General features: G+C 47.1%; 6 protein-coding genes across 7 annotated transcripts; 4 read left to right on the forward strand and 2 right to left on the reverse strand.

Moving 5' to 3' along the window:
* The first annotated feature begins 559 nt into the window (after positions 1 to 559).
* E1B28_007559 (uncharacterized protein) lies at positions 560 to 3,118 on the forward strand. Of its 2 annotated transcripts, XM_043152307.1 has the most exons (12): positions 560 to 681; positions 734 to 784; positions 835 to 867; positions 924 to 1,176; positions 1,237 to 1,338; positions 1,396 to 1,566; positions 1,619 to 1,657; positions 1,729 to 1,881; positions 1,938 to 2,219; positions 2,273 to 2,472; positions 2,542 to 2,732; positions 2,788 to 3,118. In XM_043152307.1, the coding sequence occupies exons 1-10, from the start codon at positions 661 to 663 to the stop codon at positions 2,425 to 2,427; spliced, it is 1,260 nt and encodes a 419-aa protein (XP_043010393.1). In that variant the 5' UTR covers positions 560 to 660; the 3' UTR covers positions 2,428 to 2,472; positions 2,542 to 2,732; positions 2,788 to 3,118. The 2 variants fall into 2 exon arrangements, with proteins under 2 accessions (XP_043010393.1, XP_043010394.1); XM_043152308.1 differs by having other exon boundaries at positions 560 to 784; positions 835 to 1,176.
* A 71-nt stretch (positions 3,119 to 3,189) lies between these two features.
* On the forward strand, positions 3,190 to 4,626 carry NBP35 (cytosolic Fe-S cluster assembly factor nbp35). Its single transcript, XM_043152309.1, has 5 exons — positions 3,190 to 3,285; positions 3,336 to 3,566; positions 3,616 to 4,261; positions 4,310 to 4,518; positions 4,575 to 4,626. Exons 1-4 carry the CDS (start codon positions 3,211 to 3,213, stop codon positions 4,333 to 4,335), a joined length of 978 nt encoding a protein of 325 aa, XP_043010395.1. The 5' UTR covers positions 3,190 to 3,210; the 3' UTR covers positions 4,336 to 4,518; positions 4,575 to 4,626.
* A 161-nt stretch (positions 4,627 to 4,787) lies between these two features.
* Positions 4,788 to 6,224, reverse strand: E1B28_007561 (uncharacterized protein; the record flags this gene model as incomplete). The annotated part of the gene is made up of 3 exons (XM_043152310.1): positions 4,788 to 4,907; positions 4,964 to 5,023; positions 5,076 to 6,224. 3 exons carry the CDS (start codon positions 6,222 to 6,224, stop codon positions 4,788 to 4,790), a joined length of 1,329 nt encoding a protein of 442 aa, XP_043010396.1.
* Positions 6,225 to 6,340: 116 nt separating this feature from the next.
* E1B28_007562 (uncharacterized protein) lies at positions 6,341 to 7,037 on the reverse strand (the record flags this gene model as incomplete). The annotated part of the gene is made up of 3 exons (XM_043152311.1): positions 6,341 to 6,549; positions 6,605 to 6,866; positions 6,915 to 7,037. 3 exons carry the CDS (start codon positions 7,035 to 7,037, stop codon positions 6,341 to 6,343), a joined length of 594 nt encoding a protein of 197 aa, XP_043010397.1.
* A 570-nt stretch (positions 7,038 to 7,607) lies between these two features.
* On the forward strand, positions 7,608 to 9,547 carry GPI8 (glycosylphosphatidylinositol anchor biosynthesis). The gene is made up of 7 exons (XM_043152312.1): positions 7,608 to 7,806; positions 7,861 to 7,883; positions 7,932 to 8,312; positions 8,366 to 8,483; positions 8,542 to 8,652; positions 8,707 to 9,291; positions 9,348 to 9,547. Exons 1-6 carry the CDS (start codon positions 7,609 to 7,611, stop codon positions 9,145 to 9,147), a joined length of 1,272 nt encoding a protein of 423 aa, XP_043010398.1. The 5' UTR covers position 7,608; the 3' UTR covers positions 9,148 to 9,291; positions 9,348 to 9,547.
* A 4,430-nt stretch (positions 9,548 to 13,977) lies between these two features.
* E1B28_007564 (uncharacterized protein) lies at positions 13,978 to 15,549 on the forward strand (the record flags this gene model as incomplete). The annotated part of the gene is made up of 5 exons (XM_043152313.1): positions 13,978 to 14,226; positions 14,284 to 14,560; positions 14,614 to 14,951; positions 15,016 to 15,092; positions 15,152 to 15,549. Exons 2-5 carry the CDS (start codon positions 14,303 to 14,305, stop codon positions 15,547 to 15,549), a joined length of 1,071 nt encoding a protein of 356 aa, XP_043010399.1. The 5' UTR covers positions 13,978 to 14,226; positions 14,284 to 14,302.
* Between the last annotated feature and the right edge of the window lie 8 nt (positions 15,550 to 15,557).

Here is a 15,557-nt window from a genome sequence, read left to right on the forward strand (position 1 = left end):
AACTAGGTGAGAGTTCGCTGCAAGTGAAGTGCTGCCACTTTCTTGACTCTAGCTTGAGAGCTTTTGTTTACGTCTCGAATACAAGTAACCTCAATCCCTTCATGCCAAACATCATGAACAAAACTTTTTTGGTTGGGAATGAAGGTTTTTCAGGGCTATTACCCGATTTGGCAGTGGTATCAATTTATACCGTAACTGTAATTTACTTGGCTCCAGAGTTCACATGATAGATAGATAGATAGATAGATTACACAGCATGGTCCCACAAGGGAACCGCCGGAACTACTAGAACTACCCTAGAGCGAGCTCACCCCTCTTTGGAGGTGGTAGACCATAGGGAGCCCAGCAGCCTCGTACTACTCTACACAAATGGTGTACTGTAGTACTAATACGATTGTCAGAAGTACGGTAACACATGTACCTCATCGTTTGGAGATCACTCATGTGTGATCCAGAGTTGACGGCGTCGAAATACTGAGGATGTATATGTATAAGGCAAGGGGAATGTAATTATTCCATGCGTATCCCATGCAATCAGACAGCCTTTGTCATCAGTAAAGTTGATGACCAATGAGTCGGTAGGTCGTTGTTTGTCTCCACCACATATTAAAACAGCTCTACTGCCACAAGTTCTTTCATCCGCCAGCAACCCTAGCTATCATGCATGTGGAACTGATGGAAGTCCGTAAAACATTCGTACTTTCCAGTACTTCGCCGACTCGCCCCTATCTAGGTCTCTGCTCCTGGCCTTGCGTATATCTGCCTTGGCGGATTTGTTGTCGCGGTTCGTCTGCAGTTCTGCTCGTCTATGACTCTTTCTAAAGCATCCGCTAGTTTTCTGTGGTTTCCTTGCTAGTGAGGGAGAAGGTATGAAAGCTTGAGAAGCGGTAATCGGCCTCGCTGACCCTACCATTGCATACCAGTTCAACGTCAACGAAGTCCTCCTCGGAACCATTTTTGGAATAGCCATGGGTCCCTATGGAGCTGATATCTTTAATCCACGTTCATGGGGGCCATTGGAAGAGAAGATAACCTTGGAGGTCACACGCGTGGTCCTCGCTATCGGATTATTCATCATTGGCATTGACCTACCAAAAAATTACATGTACAGGCATATCAGGGGTCTCTTGGTGATGGTGGTACCTACCATGGCTATCGGCTGGGTTCTCATTGCTGGTGAGCTTACGTACAATATTCTCCATGTCATCCCCATCTCAATTTCCCGTCTAACCGTAGGATTCCTCAAGATGCTTTTCCCAAAGCTTGGGTTCATCTCATGCCTCGCGATATCGGCGTGTTTGACTCCTACTGACCCTATTATTTGTGCTTCCATTGTCGGTCCGTACAGTTTCGTGACGTAAAGTTTGCAAATTATTTATTTCCCATTCCTTGCAGGGGGCAAATTTGCGGAACGATATGTTCCCCTCACTCTTCGCCAGTTACTGTCGGCGGAGTCAGCCGCAAACGACGGCCTGGCGTATCCATTCCTGACCATTACACTGTTTCTTACCTTAGAATCATCTACACCGGTGGCATTCGAAAAATGGTTTCTGATTGGATGCCTATGTTTGTATCAGAACCTATCCTCTCTCTAGCACAAGATTAACAAAATATCCAGACCAAGTTGTGCTCGGCACCGTTCTTGGGAGTGTTCTCGGTGAGTTGCTCCCGCAAACTCTTTTTTCATTTCATGAATCTTCGCCGTTGTTGGCACAACCTTTCATCCAGGTGTTACCTTCTCGTTCATCATGAAGTTGTCCATGAGGAAAGGGTTGATCGACACAGAATCTTACTTGACACAGCAACTCGCACTTGGGTTGCTCACAATGGGTATCGTCAGTACCATTGGTAGTGATGACCTTTTAGCTGCATTTGCCGCAGGTGGGATGTTTCTCAATCTCGAGTCAATATTTAGTTTCCCACGACGCCTTGTTTAGGATCCGCTCTCTCTTGGGATGGCAAGTTCAATGTTCATATTGAGAACGAGACATTCGCCTCTATTATCGACTTTGTTCTAAACTGTGCATGCTTCATCTACATCGGAGCTTGGCTTCCGTTCGAGAAGTTCAATTCGGAGGCGCTTGGAATTGAGGTTTGGCGTCTTTTCGTCCTCCTGATCGTTGTTATCTTGCTCCGCCGAATCCCTGCCCTGCTTTCTTTGGGCCCATGGGTGCCGGAGATTAGAGATTGGAAGGAAGCCTTGTTTTGCGGTCATTTTGGTAATCCCTTTCTGACTCCTATCTCGTATTTCTCTTGATTTCCTGCTCTCTAGGTCCTGTGAGATTTTACTTTACTAGTTTGGAGATGAAAGATCTAATAGGAACCAGATGGGCGTCGGTGCCGTGTTTGTTTCGAGTCTGGCCCTTACCAAGCTTCCAAGACCTCATGATCCTCCGCAAAGCCAACCAGAAGTACTGGCTGCCATGATTCAACCTATCGTAGCGTTCGTCGTGCTAGGGTCTATCATCATACGTGCGTACATCATTTAGCAATTGGCAGACGACTGTTCTGTTCAACCTTACTTTCTTTTCCTTTGTGAAGATGGGCTCTCGGTGGCCATTTTATCGTTCGTTTGGGGTCGTAATACTCGGACGCAAACCCTCATTTCCGAGACCCCAAATAAAGTCCAGGGCTTACCGATAACTTCGGCAATACCCTGTAGCTCCAATCTTGAACTCGAAAACCCGAGATTGCAAATGGATAGCATTCGCCTCGAATCAGAGTGTCGTTCAGTGAGTGACGGACATCCGATTCAGTCCTCTCACCATAGAACTCAATCCTTCTTAGCAAACGGCAAACGGCGACTCCGATGAAATAACAGCAACGAACGAAGTCCGGAAATGACGCTGACAATCTGGAATCGGTTAGGACAGCTGAGATGTCCAGGTCGAGTCAGAATTCCCAGTCATAAAGAACTGACTTTTTCCTGCTAGTGATGGCGGGGAACAGCGAGCCGGCCGACTCGTTTGGGTTCATGCTTGAAACTGCGTAGCGAGCAACCTTTTCTAACGTCGGTTCGCAATCATATCCTTCTGGTAATTTAAAGCACATACAGTATCTCTCTGTAAGGTTCACTTAGAAATATAAAAAGGAGAACTGAATCGTCAGCCAATTTTGAGTCAATTCGCCCACAATCTCACTTTCCGGACCGGTCTCCGTGAGCTAAATAGATTTGTCAGAGCCTTGACTCTTCCTTCGAACCACGAATCCATGATTGCAGTTCAGTCAGCTTTAGCGGTTCCCGACCCACTCTCAGTCCCCTCAAATGCACCAGAACATTGTCCTGTAAGTGCACATATATAACCAAAACTTCCTCCGTCTTTATAATACCCTAGGGTACGGAATCCGAGTTCGCAGGCAAAGCTGATGCCTGTCACGGCTGCGCCAACCAAGAAATCTGCGCCTCAAACACACCAGCGGGCCCAGATCCTGCCCTTCCGCTCATCAAGCAGCGTATGTCGACCGTTAAACGCAAGATTCTCGTGTTATCGGGCAAAGGAGGCGTAGGAAAATCGACATTTACAGCACAGTTAGGTTGGGCATTTGCTGCCGACGAATCGACTCAGGTGAGTTCTTCACTTTCGGGCCTAGAGTTTGGCACCTAAATTTGTTTAGACTGGGATCATGGATGTGGATATCTGTGGTCCTTCGATCCCTACCATCCTTGGTATAGCGTCCGAGCAAGTCCATTCTTCTGCTTCCGGATGGTCCCCAGTCTACGTTCAAGATAATCTAGGAGTCATGTCTGTCGGTTTCATGCTTCCCTCTTCACGGGACGCGGTAATGTGGCGCGGCCCAAAGAAGAACGGTCTGATATCTCAGTTCCTCAAAGACGTTGACTGGGGTGAACTCGACTACCTGGTTTTTGACACACCTCCTGGAACATCAGACGAACATCTCAGTATTGTTCAATTTCTCAAAGAGAGCGGCATAGATGGGGCGGTATTGATCACAACGCCGCAGGAGGTCGCTCTGCAAGACGTTAGAAGGGAGATCGACTTCTGCCGGAAGGTTGGGATCAGAATTCTTGGCTTGGTGGAGAACATGTCCGGCTTTGTCTGTCCCAACTGTAAGAATGAGTCTCAGATATTCAAGCCGAGTACTGGAGGGGCGAAAAGGCTGGCAGAAGAAACGGGTACGGAGCTATTGGGTTGTGTACCACTGGATCCAAGGATCGGGAAAAGCGCAGATTACGGTGTAAGCTTCCTGGACGAGTATCCTGACAGTCCTGCGACGACGGCATATTTGGACATCATCGATCGTGAGTGTCATATAGTGTGCACAATTCAAGCGTCTTACCGTCTCTCAGGAATAAAAGAAGTTCTGGGCGACTGATCTTCTTCTTTACTGGGCTTTCTTGATTCTTATCTGTCTACTTCAGACAATGGTGTATCCTTATTGCGCACTTCATATATCAGGACCTGGGTATATCTGTATCCTATAATCTACACCCACTTTTCCTACTGGTTTCGCTGCACAGTGATGGATTAGCCTCAACTTTTGACCCCGTCTGATCTGGTATGCTCAGCTCAGCTCGACAGATTAGAGCATATTTGACCCTAAACAATATGCAGAACAGGATTCTGCAATTTCTGCCGTGGTGTGTTCATTTCTGACGGGACATGTTCATTCTGATACGCGCTCAGTTTCGATATGACCTAGTAAGATTTCGTATGTTTCGCTCGCTCACAAATTCCGGAACAAAGATCATGCAATAATTGGATTTATTTTGTTCAGACATACTTACGGTCTACAATTAATTAACAGACGAGTACTTCACCGGTTCGTTAAGTGTTCAATAGTATTTCTGAGCAAGGCAGATGGATGGCGCACGTAGTCGCTGCATGAGCATGGAATGATAGTTCGCCCCGTTTGACACCCCCAGATGAAACGGAAGCACGTGGAAGCTGAGATTTCACAGAAATCTTGATGGATGTAAGCTCTTCGTATTAGTACAGCTCACTTTTCCTTCCATTACCAGCTCCGCAAGAACTTTCCCCGTTCCAGGTGCATTACATATTCCCTAAACATACATATAAGCAATAAGCTGATGGACATAGAAGAAAGCGACATACCCAGCAGGTGTGTCCAGCAGCGATGTATAGCCCCTCCGCAACCTTTGAAGCTGCCCCTACAATCGGACCACCTCCAGAAGGCACGACAGGTAAAAAACATGCTTGCCTCTTGTCAACTTTACCATTCCGGAGCTCCGATGAGATGCTACCAACTGTCTCATGAAGTGCTTCACAAGCAGACAAATCCACCTGCACATCGTCCACTGTCTCCGGAAGTGGGCAATCGTCCGCCCCGCTGCAAGCGTATAGTTCGTGACCAGGACGTGCATAAATCTCGGGAGTGACTATCCCCGTCGGCAGCTGGATAGACGTGAATAACACATATGGAGAGATTGTCACGGAGGGATCTGTATGGATGGTTATGCTATGTGCGCGTAGACCCTCCACAGGCAACGAAGGAACGAGAGATGGCGACCACGCTCCTGCAGTGAGGATGATGTCGGTCGCAGGAATCGTTTCCTTGTCCTTCGAATTGTGTTTCGCGCAAACCACACCAGTGACTTCCCCGTTCTCCCGAAGTATAGAAATGACACGGCCTTGTACAAGCTCCGCCCCCTTCTCCCTCGCTAATTCCATCATGCTGGTAGTGAAAAGATAGGGGTGGACCTGGGCAGTGTGTCCTTCGGGGGCCATTGATGAGTACCCGTCTGTGAGGTGTTCTTCCACCCAAAGTAGATCCTCTGGAAGGCCGATAGATCTTCTCGTCCTTGAATCGCCTGCTGCAGAGCGTCTGATGCCTTCTTCCAGGCCTAATGTTTTCTCCAAACTCATCTCGTCTCTCTTCCTACCCTTGCCATTCGGTAAAGCGCCACTTCCCTCCCAACTCCCGGCTTGTACAAACCTAAAACCCCACCTTTCTTTGCCGTTGTGCTCGTTAGCGAGCTTTACGTGCTCTGGGAATGAAACGTTGACAAGCCCGGAAGGATAAGCCCACCGTGCTACTAGTCCGCCCGCTTTACCGGAAGCTCCTTGAGCGACGCCATGAATCGACGCCTCGATTACTTTGATCGTGGTGGAAGAGGAGAAGGATGCATGTCGAGAGAGATAGTATGCGGTTGTACACCCAATAATCCCTCCTCCAATTATCACAATATTTTTAGAAGTGCTCGCCATTGCGCTGTGGACGTAGTGAATCAGTCGAAGATCCATTGACGAGTTATTCATATCGAGTCATCCGGAATCAGTGGCCCGCGGCCCGCAGTCCCCGCTGCTTCTACGTATACGTCTCTGCGAAAGCAAAGAACGACATAATATATACTTTTACTTTACTTACCCAAACGCACCCTTCCTCTTAGGCCCCCATATCCAGCGCCCTTAGTACCGGCGCTATATGGATTATACTTAATCTTATCGCGTTCCCAGTTCTTCTCCTTCGCCGAAATGTGGTGGGATGAGGACGTGAAGTCTACGTGCGTACGCTTGCCAGACGACTGTGCCTGCGCTTGCTGTTCTGACCGCGACTTTTGATAGGCCGCTGAACCAATAAATTAACCTCTGAGCATAAATAACATTAAGGACAAGAGCGTTACCAATTTTTTCAGCATCCCATCCGTTTGGTCCGTCTACAACTTGATACGGATTCCAAATCTCTTTAGGAAAGTTTGTTGTTCGTTCATCAACGTCGACAAACTCCACAAGCTTCGTGTACAGGTGAGGATTACGAAAGGAGCGATTGGACATGAGGGAGTCGTTGAAATGCCTTGGCGTAGGAACTGGATCAGAGGCCGATGTAGCGGACGAAGAGGGGACTGTGGTCGGATGTTTGAGGTGGTAAAATTGTAGTAGTTTGGCCTAATAAAAGCATTATTACATGTAAAGGTATATTTGACCGGGACTCACCTCGATGGCAGGATCACAAGGCTCCTGTTCGTTGGGTCCTGGTTCGGGAGGTACTCCCCAATCTGGGATGCCAGGTATTGGAGGAGGTCGAAGAAGAGTACGTATGTGCTGAAGCTCGTCCATTTGAGAGTCAGAGGTTGAAACAGTTTGTGCTGCTGTAGTTGATTCTGGTGGGGAGACGGTGGTCGTTGGATCTGTCGACGAAGAGGGTCGGGGAGAATCAAGTTCCTCGGATATATGGGCGCGACCGTAAGCTGTTCGGGGCTTGTGTTGGGGTCGTTTGATGATAACTTGGGATTTCTGCAGTGCATGCTTGACACTTCGTCGCGCTGTCGACCGAATGTGAACATTGAAAGTCTCATAGACATCCAGCTAGAATTACCCACGTCCTTCTTGGTCGACGGACTTCTCTACCGTGGAATTTTTACCCTATCCGAGATAGAACATGTGCAAGCCAAAGGGAAACAGCTAGGAGGGGTATAGCAATGGGGGTTCTCACATTGCGCGCATCTTCATTTTCCGTCCGCTTGTCATCGTTCGAGTCGCTGTCATCGTCGTAAGCAGCTAAGCCTTTGTCGAAAATGAGCATCCCAAATATCTATAATGTGTGCGTTGTTGAACTCACCATGCAACATAGCGCGTTGTGGAGGTGGGTGGAAGAGTTGAGTTACAGTACGTTCAAACTCCGCCTGCAATGAACTTGTTCCGGACTTCACTCTCAATCTGGCTCTGGCTGCTGGCAAGCTACTCATTCATTTTCCTTGTATCTGCGAACGATGGCAACGATATGTACCACAATGATCTCTATGCTCGAGGAAACGGTTCATCCTCCTCTCACACGAACAACTGGGCTGTTCTCGTCTGCTCGTCGCGATATTGGTTCAACTACCGAGTACGTGAATCATGTTTCATTTTCTTTCTCTGGAACTTATTTCGACATTGGTAGCATATGGCGAACGCACTAGGAATGTAAGGCCATGTAATTTCGGTGGCATGTTCGATAGCTGAAGATGGCAGGTATCGCACCGTCAAACGCCTGGGTATCCCTGACTCCAACATTATTCTCATGCTTGCAGACGACGCAGCATGCAATTCCCGCAACAAATTTCCTGCATCTGTTTATGCCAACCCAGGGAGACATCTTGACCTTTACGGCGAAAATATCGAGGTCGACTATCGTGGTTACGAAGTCACGGTCGAAAACTTTTTGCGTGTCTTAACAGGCCGTCTAGACGAATCTATACCGCGCTCAAAACGTCTCCTAACGGACAGGAACTCCAACATTTTCGTTTATATGACAGGTCACGGAGGCAAGGAGTTCCTCAAATTTCAGGACAACGAAGAAATAAGTGCGCACGACATTGCCGATGCGTTCGAACAAATGTGGCAGGGTGGCAGGTACGAATTGACTTCTGGGTAGTCGGACAGCCTTCCATTTTTTACTGATCCAGGTACAACGAAATCTTCTTCATGATTGACACTTGTCAAGCCAACACGATGTATTCCCAGTTTTACTCTCCCAATATCCTAGCCACGGGAGCGTCATTAGAGGGAGAAAATTCGTATTCGGTTGGTCCATGTACTGACATCCCTTTATGAGACTAATCGACCTGTTTTCGTGGTAAAGCATGAAAACGATAATGACGTCGGCGTATCTGTTATTGACAGTTATACCCACTACGTCCTTCAGTACATGGAAAGAGTAAACAAGACCTCCAAACTCACTATGGGCGACCTGGTACGAAAATGCAATACCTTACGTTTTCAACTTGTTTCACAACGTTCTCCTTAGTTCACTTCCTTTTCCGTCCCAAAAATTGGATCTCACCCAGGAGTCCGAAGCGATCTCTTCCAACGTCCTCTAGGCGGCGGCGACGCGATGCTGAAGTACGGCACAGGGGAAGGCTGGCGCGAACTGGGTGAATGGGTTGGAAGGGAGCAAGAACCCTTGAAGGTTCGACAGGCACAAACTGGCGAGCGCAGGGCAGCTTTGGTCACCGATTTTTTTGGAGGAGTCGTGGATGTTGACATCGGAGAAGATACTGATCAAGTTGAGTCGAGTGCATCGGAAGTGAAGCAACCAGCTATAAAGGGCTCCCCGAAACCTCCTCAACGTACTCGTCAAACATTACCTAGAAATCCAGGCTTGCCCAAAGGACTGCCCAGTGTACGGGCATGGGCCTCTTTTCTCTTAATAGGGGTTATTGTTTCTGCTGTGTATGTCCAGAGATAAAACCAGAGGTCTCGAACTCGTACGTTCCTTCGTGGTCTGTGCTTAACGACAGAAAAAAAGTCCATGAATACGAGCTCTCTACGTTCGAAAAACTTCGGGCGTCTCTACTACTGGTAACCAGGCCTAGGTCTCCTCAAGCCAAAGGTGAACCTGTTCATTCGGTCACGATACTACTTTACAATGACCAGAAATAAGTGCAGAAATTTCTTCCTATATTTCGCAGGAAGCGCGAATCAGATTGCTAACGAGCCACCAGTCCGGTCCTGTTTGTGGACACTCAGATTTGCGATGAGTCTGCGGACAAAAGGAAGATAGATAGATAGATTAGACGGCTACTAATGCATCCCTAGAGCAATCTCGACCCTCTATGGCGACTGGTAGCCTTGTAGTACTAATACACGATGTGAGTGCACATACTGATATGCAACGAGAACTGCGTGTACGCAGAATGGTCTCCGTTACCGCGGTCACTATGATTCGTCGTCAGGTTCGAGTTCGATGTCGGAGTCAGACACTCTACACAAATCTTCTTCAACGCTGTCCTCACCACTCTCTATGCCATTGCCATCTTCTTCAAACCACAACTCATGTGTTGTATTCGGTCTCGCCATTTATTCACCACGGGGAAGTGAGACGCTATCATAGCTACCAGTACAAGTTAAAACCTTCCAAGGCAGACAAAGACGTCAGGATAGCTCCGACAATGCCGATAATAGGGGAATTCAAAGTTGATTTCGAACGCGTATTTCGACGTTATTTCGAGTCTATTCCAAGTTCATTTCATTCTAAATCAACCCAAATCAACTTGCTCATTTCACACTGATTTCGTTGACTGATTTCGGGCTCCTCGGCGTGTTGTCGGGGTTTGGGCTGAGTTTTAAAAAAAACTTCGTCGTATCGAAACGCTATCAATTCCTTCCCGCATCACTGTCAAAGTCTTAATTTTCCCTCTACTTCTCTGGTCGTGTAAGAAATGTATGGTAGACGGCTTCGGCAGCATCCTGATGCTCCGGATCCGTAGTACGAGTCATGAAGACCAGATGAAAATGAAAGATAACGAAAACAATAGCGGTACACTGGGTCCAGGTAGGACCCCAGAAAATAGCGCTAAATGCCTGAGGCGTGTCCGGATAGAAATTTGGCTGGCGTCCGGATAGAACTCATACACCTGATACGTACTAGTGATGGTACGTGGAGCAACCGAACAGTACGTGATGTTCGGATTGTTGACAGGGCGTTTAGGCTCTTTTTGCATAGTTCTGTAAAGTTGTAGAAAGGCGGGGGACTTTATACTGGAACCTCTGAGGGGCGGAGTCGATAGCGTACGAACCTTATCTGGTAATCATATCTTGTTTTTCCCGCGATATGATATGTCCGCATCGGCCGATTGTCGTCATCGGTGCTGCCTCCCGTGAGACGCCCGCCCTGCGCTTCTTAGGCTCATACTATGTCTAATAACAATTCCGCTTCACTTGATGTCGTTCCTTATGGTTGGTTGACAGGTTCTCTATCGTTATATTCAATTCTCAATCATTCATAGAGGCTGAATGATACAACACAGCTGTGTATTAGATTGATTTTCAGGTTGTATTCCAGGTGTGCATGCCGAAATTTTCTCCTTGTTCTGCCTATTTACACTTTGTTTACACTTTCCAACAGCCTTTCTCATTTGCAACCCTGGCAAGTAGCTTCAAAAGACCGCTTCCACCACTCGTCATCAACAAGCGATGTTCGTAAGACATTTGAGGTTACCCTTGTGTGCCGTGGCTGCATTGATGGCGTACCGCATGTATACCCCCCTATCCGTATATTCTTCCCATTGCTAATTTCCATTTGCTGCGCTTTATTCAGAACTCCACCGAGATTTTCCCATTCTCGAGAGCCGTAGGAATGGTCTCCTGGTGACTGCAGACTGGACATTACTGTATCTGACAATGTTCATTTTGTTCTTCGGTATTATATCAGTATTCTAGTAAAAACTCCTCAATAGAATAAAATATTTGAAGCAACAACACGTAATTTAACGATCAAAAGCCTCCTAAACCGTATTGAAATCGGTGCAAGGTGTATCAGCCCGAAAATCTGTGAAAAACATAACATATATTATTTTCTTCACACATCATGGAGCTAGCTAACAGTGCTCTATCTGTTTGTTGGTAGAGTTTGTTACACATGCCTTGATTGCTTTGCCAATTCAGAGGATATTTGAAAGATGAAGTTTGGCCTGGTCGTGCCCCAACTTTCCACCCTCAAGTTTGCATCAATCAATATACGCGGTTGGCTACCATTGCCAGTCATCAGTATTAGCCCTTCAAAGTGAATCTATAGACCTCAATGAATGTCTTCAAATACCCAATCATAGCTTGTGGAAAACCAATGAGCATAACCATTGGGACAAACCTATCCGTGGTTTGCTATCTTACTTGGCAGCAAATACGGCTCAAACAGTGAACCCGGTTTTCTTACTTTTTCATTCACCATCTTGCGGTATCCGTTCATCCCCAAAATTTGATAGACTGGTCATAATATAAGTTTGAGGATTTCTACCATAGGACTAAGTGATTGCATGAGTAGTACTCTCACAGGAACTAAATTTATGTTTCGGCAATTGTCGGTTATTGAATAGCCGGTATACCCGGCCATGTTCGACAACCTCAAATTTGAAGTCCACGAACATTTTATATATAAATTCACCATTTGAGTCTAGATTACATTTAGAAGTAAAGACAGGAGTGATTGGGACAATCGAGATGACATACATGATCTATGGCAAACATGCCGTCTACAACAGGAGTAACGAACCATAACGAACCATAACCATTGCCCGCCCACAAGCCTAACCAAGCAGAACTATGCTGCCGATGGGAGGTAGCTTACCACTGGATCCTACATAGAGTCCTGTTCCCGTTACATCTTAACTGACCTGGTAGTCAGAATTTGTTTGTTTACAGTCCAAAATTGAAATTAAGAAGGCTAGAGGAAAGTGGAATCAGAGGGAATTCCACAAATTGTAGAAGATATATGATAGAACACCTATACCAATTTTTGAGCCTTACGAGTAACAGCTGCATGCTGCGGGCTGCGGCCAGATGTCAAGTGAGACGATGCAGGCGGCGGAAAGAAAGCATGTAGGGCCAGCTGACATGACCGGTATCCCCGAATTTCCTTGGCAAAACTCGGATAATGTCGGGATACCCTACTAAAATCTAGAACGGGGTCCTTTTTATTCGGCCGGAAGGGACAAATCATCACCATTTCTAAGCTGTGTCAATTAGAATTGCTCTATTGCAGTCTATTGCCATGTTTAACACTCAACTCAAATTTCTGAATATAGTATGAGCTGAAAAGGCCCGGGAGGCGGGAGGCGGGCATTTTTCGACAAACGGCGGGCAGCGCCGATGACGACAATCGGCCGATGCGGACATATCATATCGCGGGAAAAACAAGATATGATTAACCAGATAAGGTTCGTACGCTATCGACTCCGCCCCTCAGAGGTTCCAGTATAAAGTCCCCCGCCTTTCTACAACTTTACAGAACTATGCAAAAAGAGCCTAAACGCCCTGTCAACAATCCGAACATCACGTACTGTTCGGTTGCTCCACGTACCATCACTAGTACGTATCAGGTGAACTCATAGGGCACTGCCAGGGGTCCTATACATGAGGCACTATTCAAATATTCAAACTCCGCCTGGCACAGTGCCTGCCGCACGCCGAAATCAGCTAATTTACTTTGAACTCCCCATTTGAAAGCTGATTTTGACCTGATTTCGAGACGAAATCAAGTTCGAAATAGACTCGAAATAACGTCGAAATACGCGTTCGAAATCAACTTTGAATTCCCCTAATGTAGACAGGACCAGTCTACCAGCGTACGCGGAGATCACTTCTGCCCTCAGCACCTGCGGAAGCGTCTGAACGACCGTACCGCCCCTGAGAACAGCTACTTTAAGATCAGGAGGAAGGTCAGTCGCGTAAATACCGAGGTTTTTTCGAAGGTTGTTGGCGAATATCGCTCCTGCCATACTATTCAAAGAAAAACGGTGTCAGTTGTTTCGTGGCAGTGGTGAGTAGTGCAGTCAAACTAACGCAATACCGACTACCCCCCCCCAGAATCTGACCAAAGGAATCATATGATACAGCTTTGCAAGGGTTAACTTATGCTCCAGCTCAATTGCTACTGGAAGCTGGGCAGTCAATAGACTATCAGCAGCCGGCACCGCGACTCTCACCTCCACCACCATGTGTCATATTTCAAATAACCGGAGAAGCCGCGCCGTGACCTTGCAGCGGAAACGGCGTATAGGCTTAACTGTATATCTGAACGTGTTGTTGCGTTCACTATAGTCTGCCTTTGGGAGACTAGATGGAACTTGAATGTTCATGTTCTCAATTGTCAGATGCACACTGGTATTTTTCACGCTTGAAGGTATCTCTGGAGGATCCTTCGAGGTATTCTCGGTCATTTTTCAGGGCTGCACTGTATTGAGTTTCGGTGCATGATTCGGATCAAATGGCGTACGAAATTCAAACTCCGAAGCTCACCATCCAAGCATAGGTACATACGGACAAGACTAGGCAGTCAGGTGTACGCCAATCCGATTCATACTAGTGCAACTTTTTGTTTGTCGACGATCTAGCTTTTGAGCCCAATGGCTATGATTGTAGCACAGCGGAGATGATCGTAAGTACTTGAGTGCCATCCAGATAGCGAGTCAGATAGGATGTCAGGATCACCGTAGCTGGGATGTTTCGGTGCCAGTCGTTTAATAGATAAACGTTTATTTATAATTGATTTACAATAATGATGATTTATGTAAGTCATGATGTTCCCGTAACTTTGGCGACACACGTTCCAACCATCTGGATGTACATCCTGCTCTCAATGTGGCGCAAACGCACCTCGTTAATCAAGTTCTGCAACGTTCGCACTGCATGGGTGAGAATTGACGTGGTCCTTGGGTGATCAGTTCACGTTGGTTCAATTCAATATCAAGCGCAAGCAATGAATGTCGGGATACCATAACTCCACTGATACAGGGTTGTCGTTCCAAGGGATTTAGTGTCTTATCTCGAGGTTGGTCATCGGACTTTTGCTGGCGATTGGAAAAGGTATATTATGGTTCTCGAGCAGAACTTTCACGGCCACCACAATGTCCTCCGGAACCACTGGTGCAATAAACCCTGCTTTCCCGCCTCCTCCGCCAGAGGGTTTGGCCTATCTGGCTGCCATCCGACCGTCGCTCAATTTGCTCATGATCGGGACAGTCTTTACATCTCTTCTTGTCCCAATCGCAGTGGCTCTGTTTGTATTCTCGACGCCCAGCCTACGACGTAAGCCGATCTTCATTCTAAATGTGATCGCTGTGCTCCTTGGTATTGCGGAAGGCATATTGAACGGCTATCTTGAGGTATGTACTCATTTGAAGAACCGCGCATTTCTAATCAGCTCAACAATATGCAGATCACCGCCATCATTTCGCCTCATATCGTCATACATCCCACGGCTTATACCGCCTTCACTTGTTTATGTCTCCTCGTACCGCTTTTTTCAGAGTGTATCCTCCTCCTCCGTTTGGTGGCTGTCTACCCTTTGCGACAAACATCACGCTCGATGCTGGTCGTGGTGTTCGCACCTCCCGTCATCTTCAAAATCGTTCGATTAGTGAACATCGGTATATTCCTTGGTCAATGGGTGAAACAACTCGGAACCGCCGGAAGCCCAATAGCAGCAGGCCAAGCGACCTGGGGACAGCAGCCTTGGACAAAGATCGAATGGTTCCTTCAACTGGCTGACAACATGTACGTTCACGTCGAGTCCGTGTCACTGCGACTGTAGAATAACTTCGTTGTTCCTACCTTCTAGATACGCATCCGTATTGTTCCTTATACGTCTGAATTCAGGAAGAGGTCTCGCGACTGCCTCCACTGTTTCTAAAGCTGGTTTGTAGCTTACTCCTGCTTCTCGCTAGTGATTATTCTGACCCTCCAAATTTACTTAGATTCCTACGCCGCCAGACTCAAGGCATTATTCTGGATCGCCATATCCAACTTTGTATTTCCGGTTCTACTCAGTCTTGCTCAACTCATCTTCGCGTTCCGAGACAGCAGCTATCTCGATGGGGGATATATTTTCCTCACCAATAATTACGTTGAGATCATTGGTGTGCTGATGGCCACAGTATGGGTAGCTGGCAGTCACTGGTCTGATGGCGGATCGACCGCGTCGTCGTATCCAAAATCCTCCAACCAGTCCATGAGCGCCCCACAGTTTTACATTCCATCCCGCCCGAGCCGTGCCACCGATCGTACTTTTGGGTCTACCGTCACTAGTGAAGTTGGGTACATTGATAGCGAGATGTCTCTGGACAGGTTGAGGGCCAAGGCAGCTCGTGTATAACTCCGGGG

The sequence above is a fragment of the Marasmius oreades genome, chromosome 4 (assembly GCF_018924745.1).
Source record: "Marasmius oreades isolate 03SP1 chromosome 4, whole genome shotgun sequence".
Taxonomy (NCBI): domain Eukaryota; kingdom Fungi; phylum Basidiomycota; class Agaricomycetes; order Agaricales; family Marasmiaceae; genus Marasmius; species Marasmius oreades.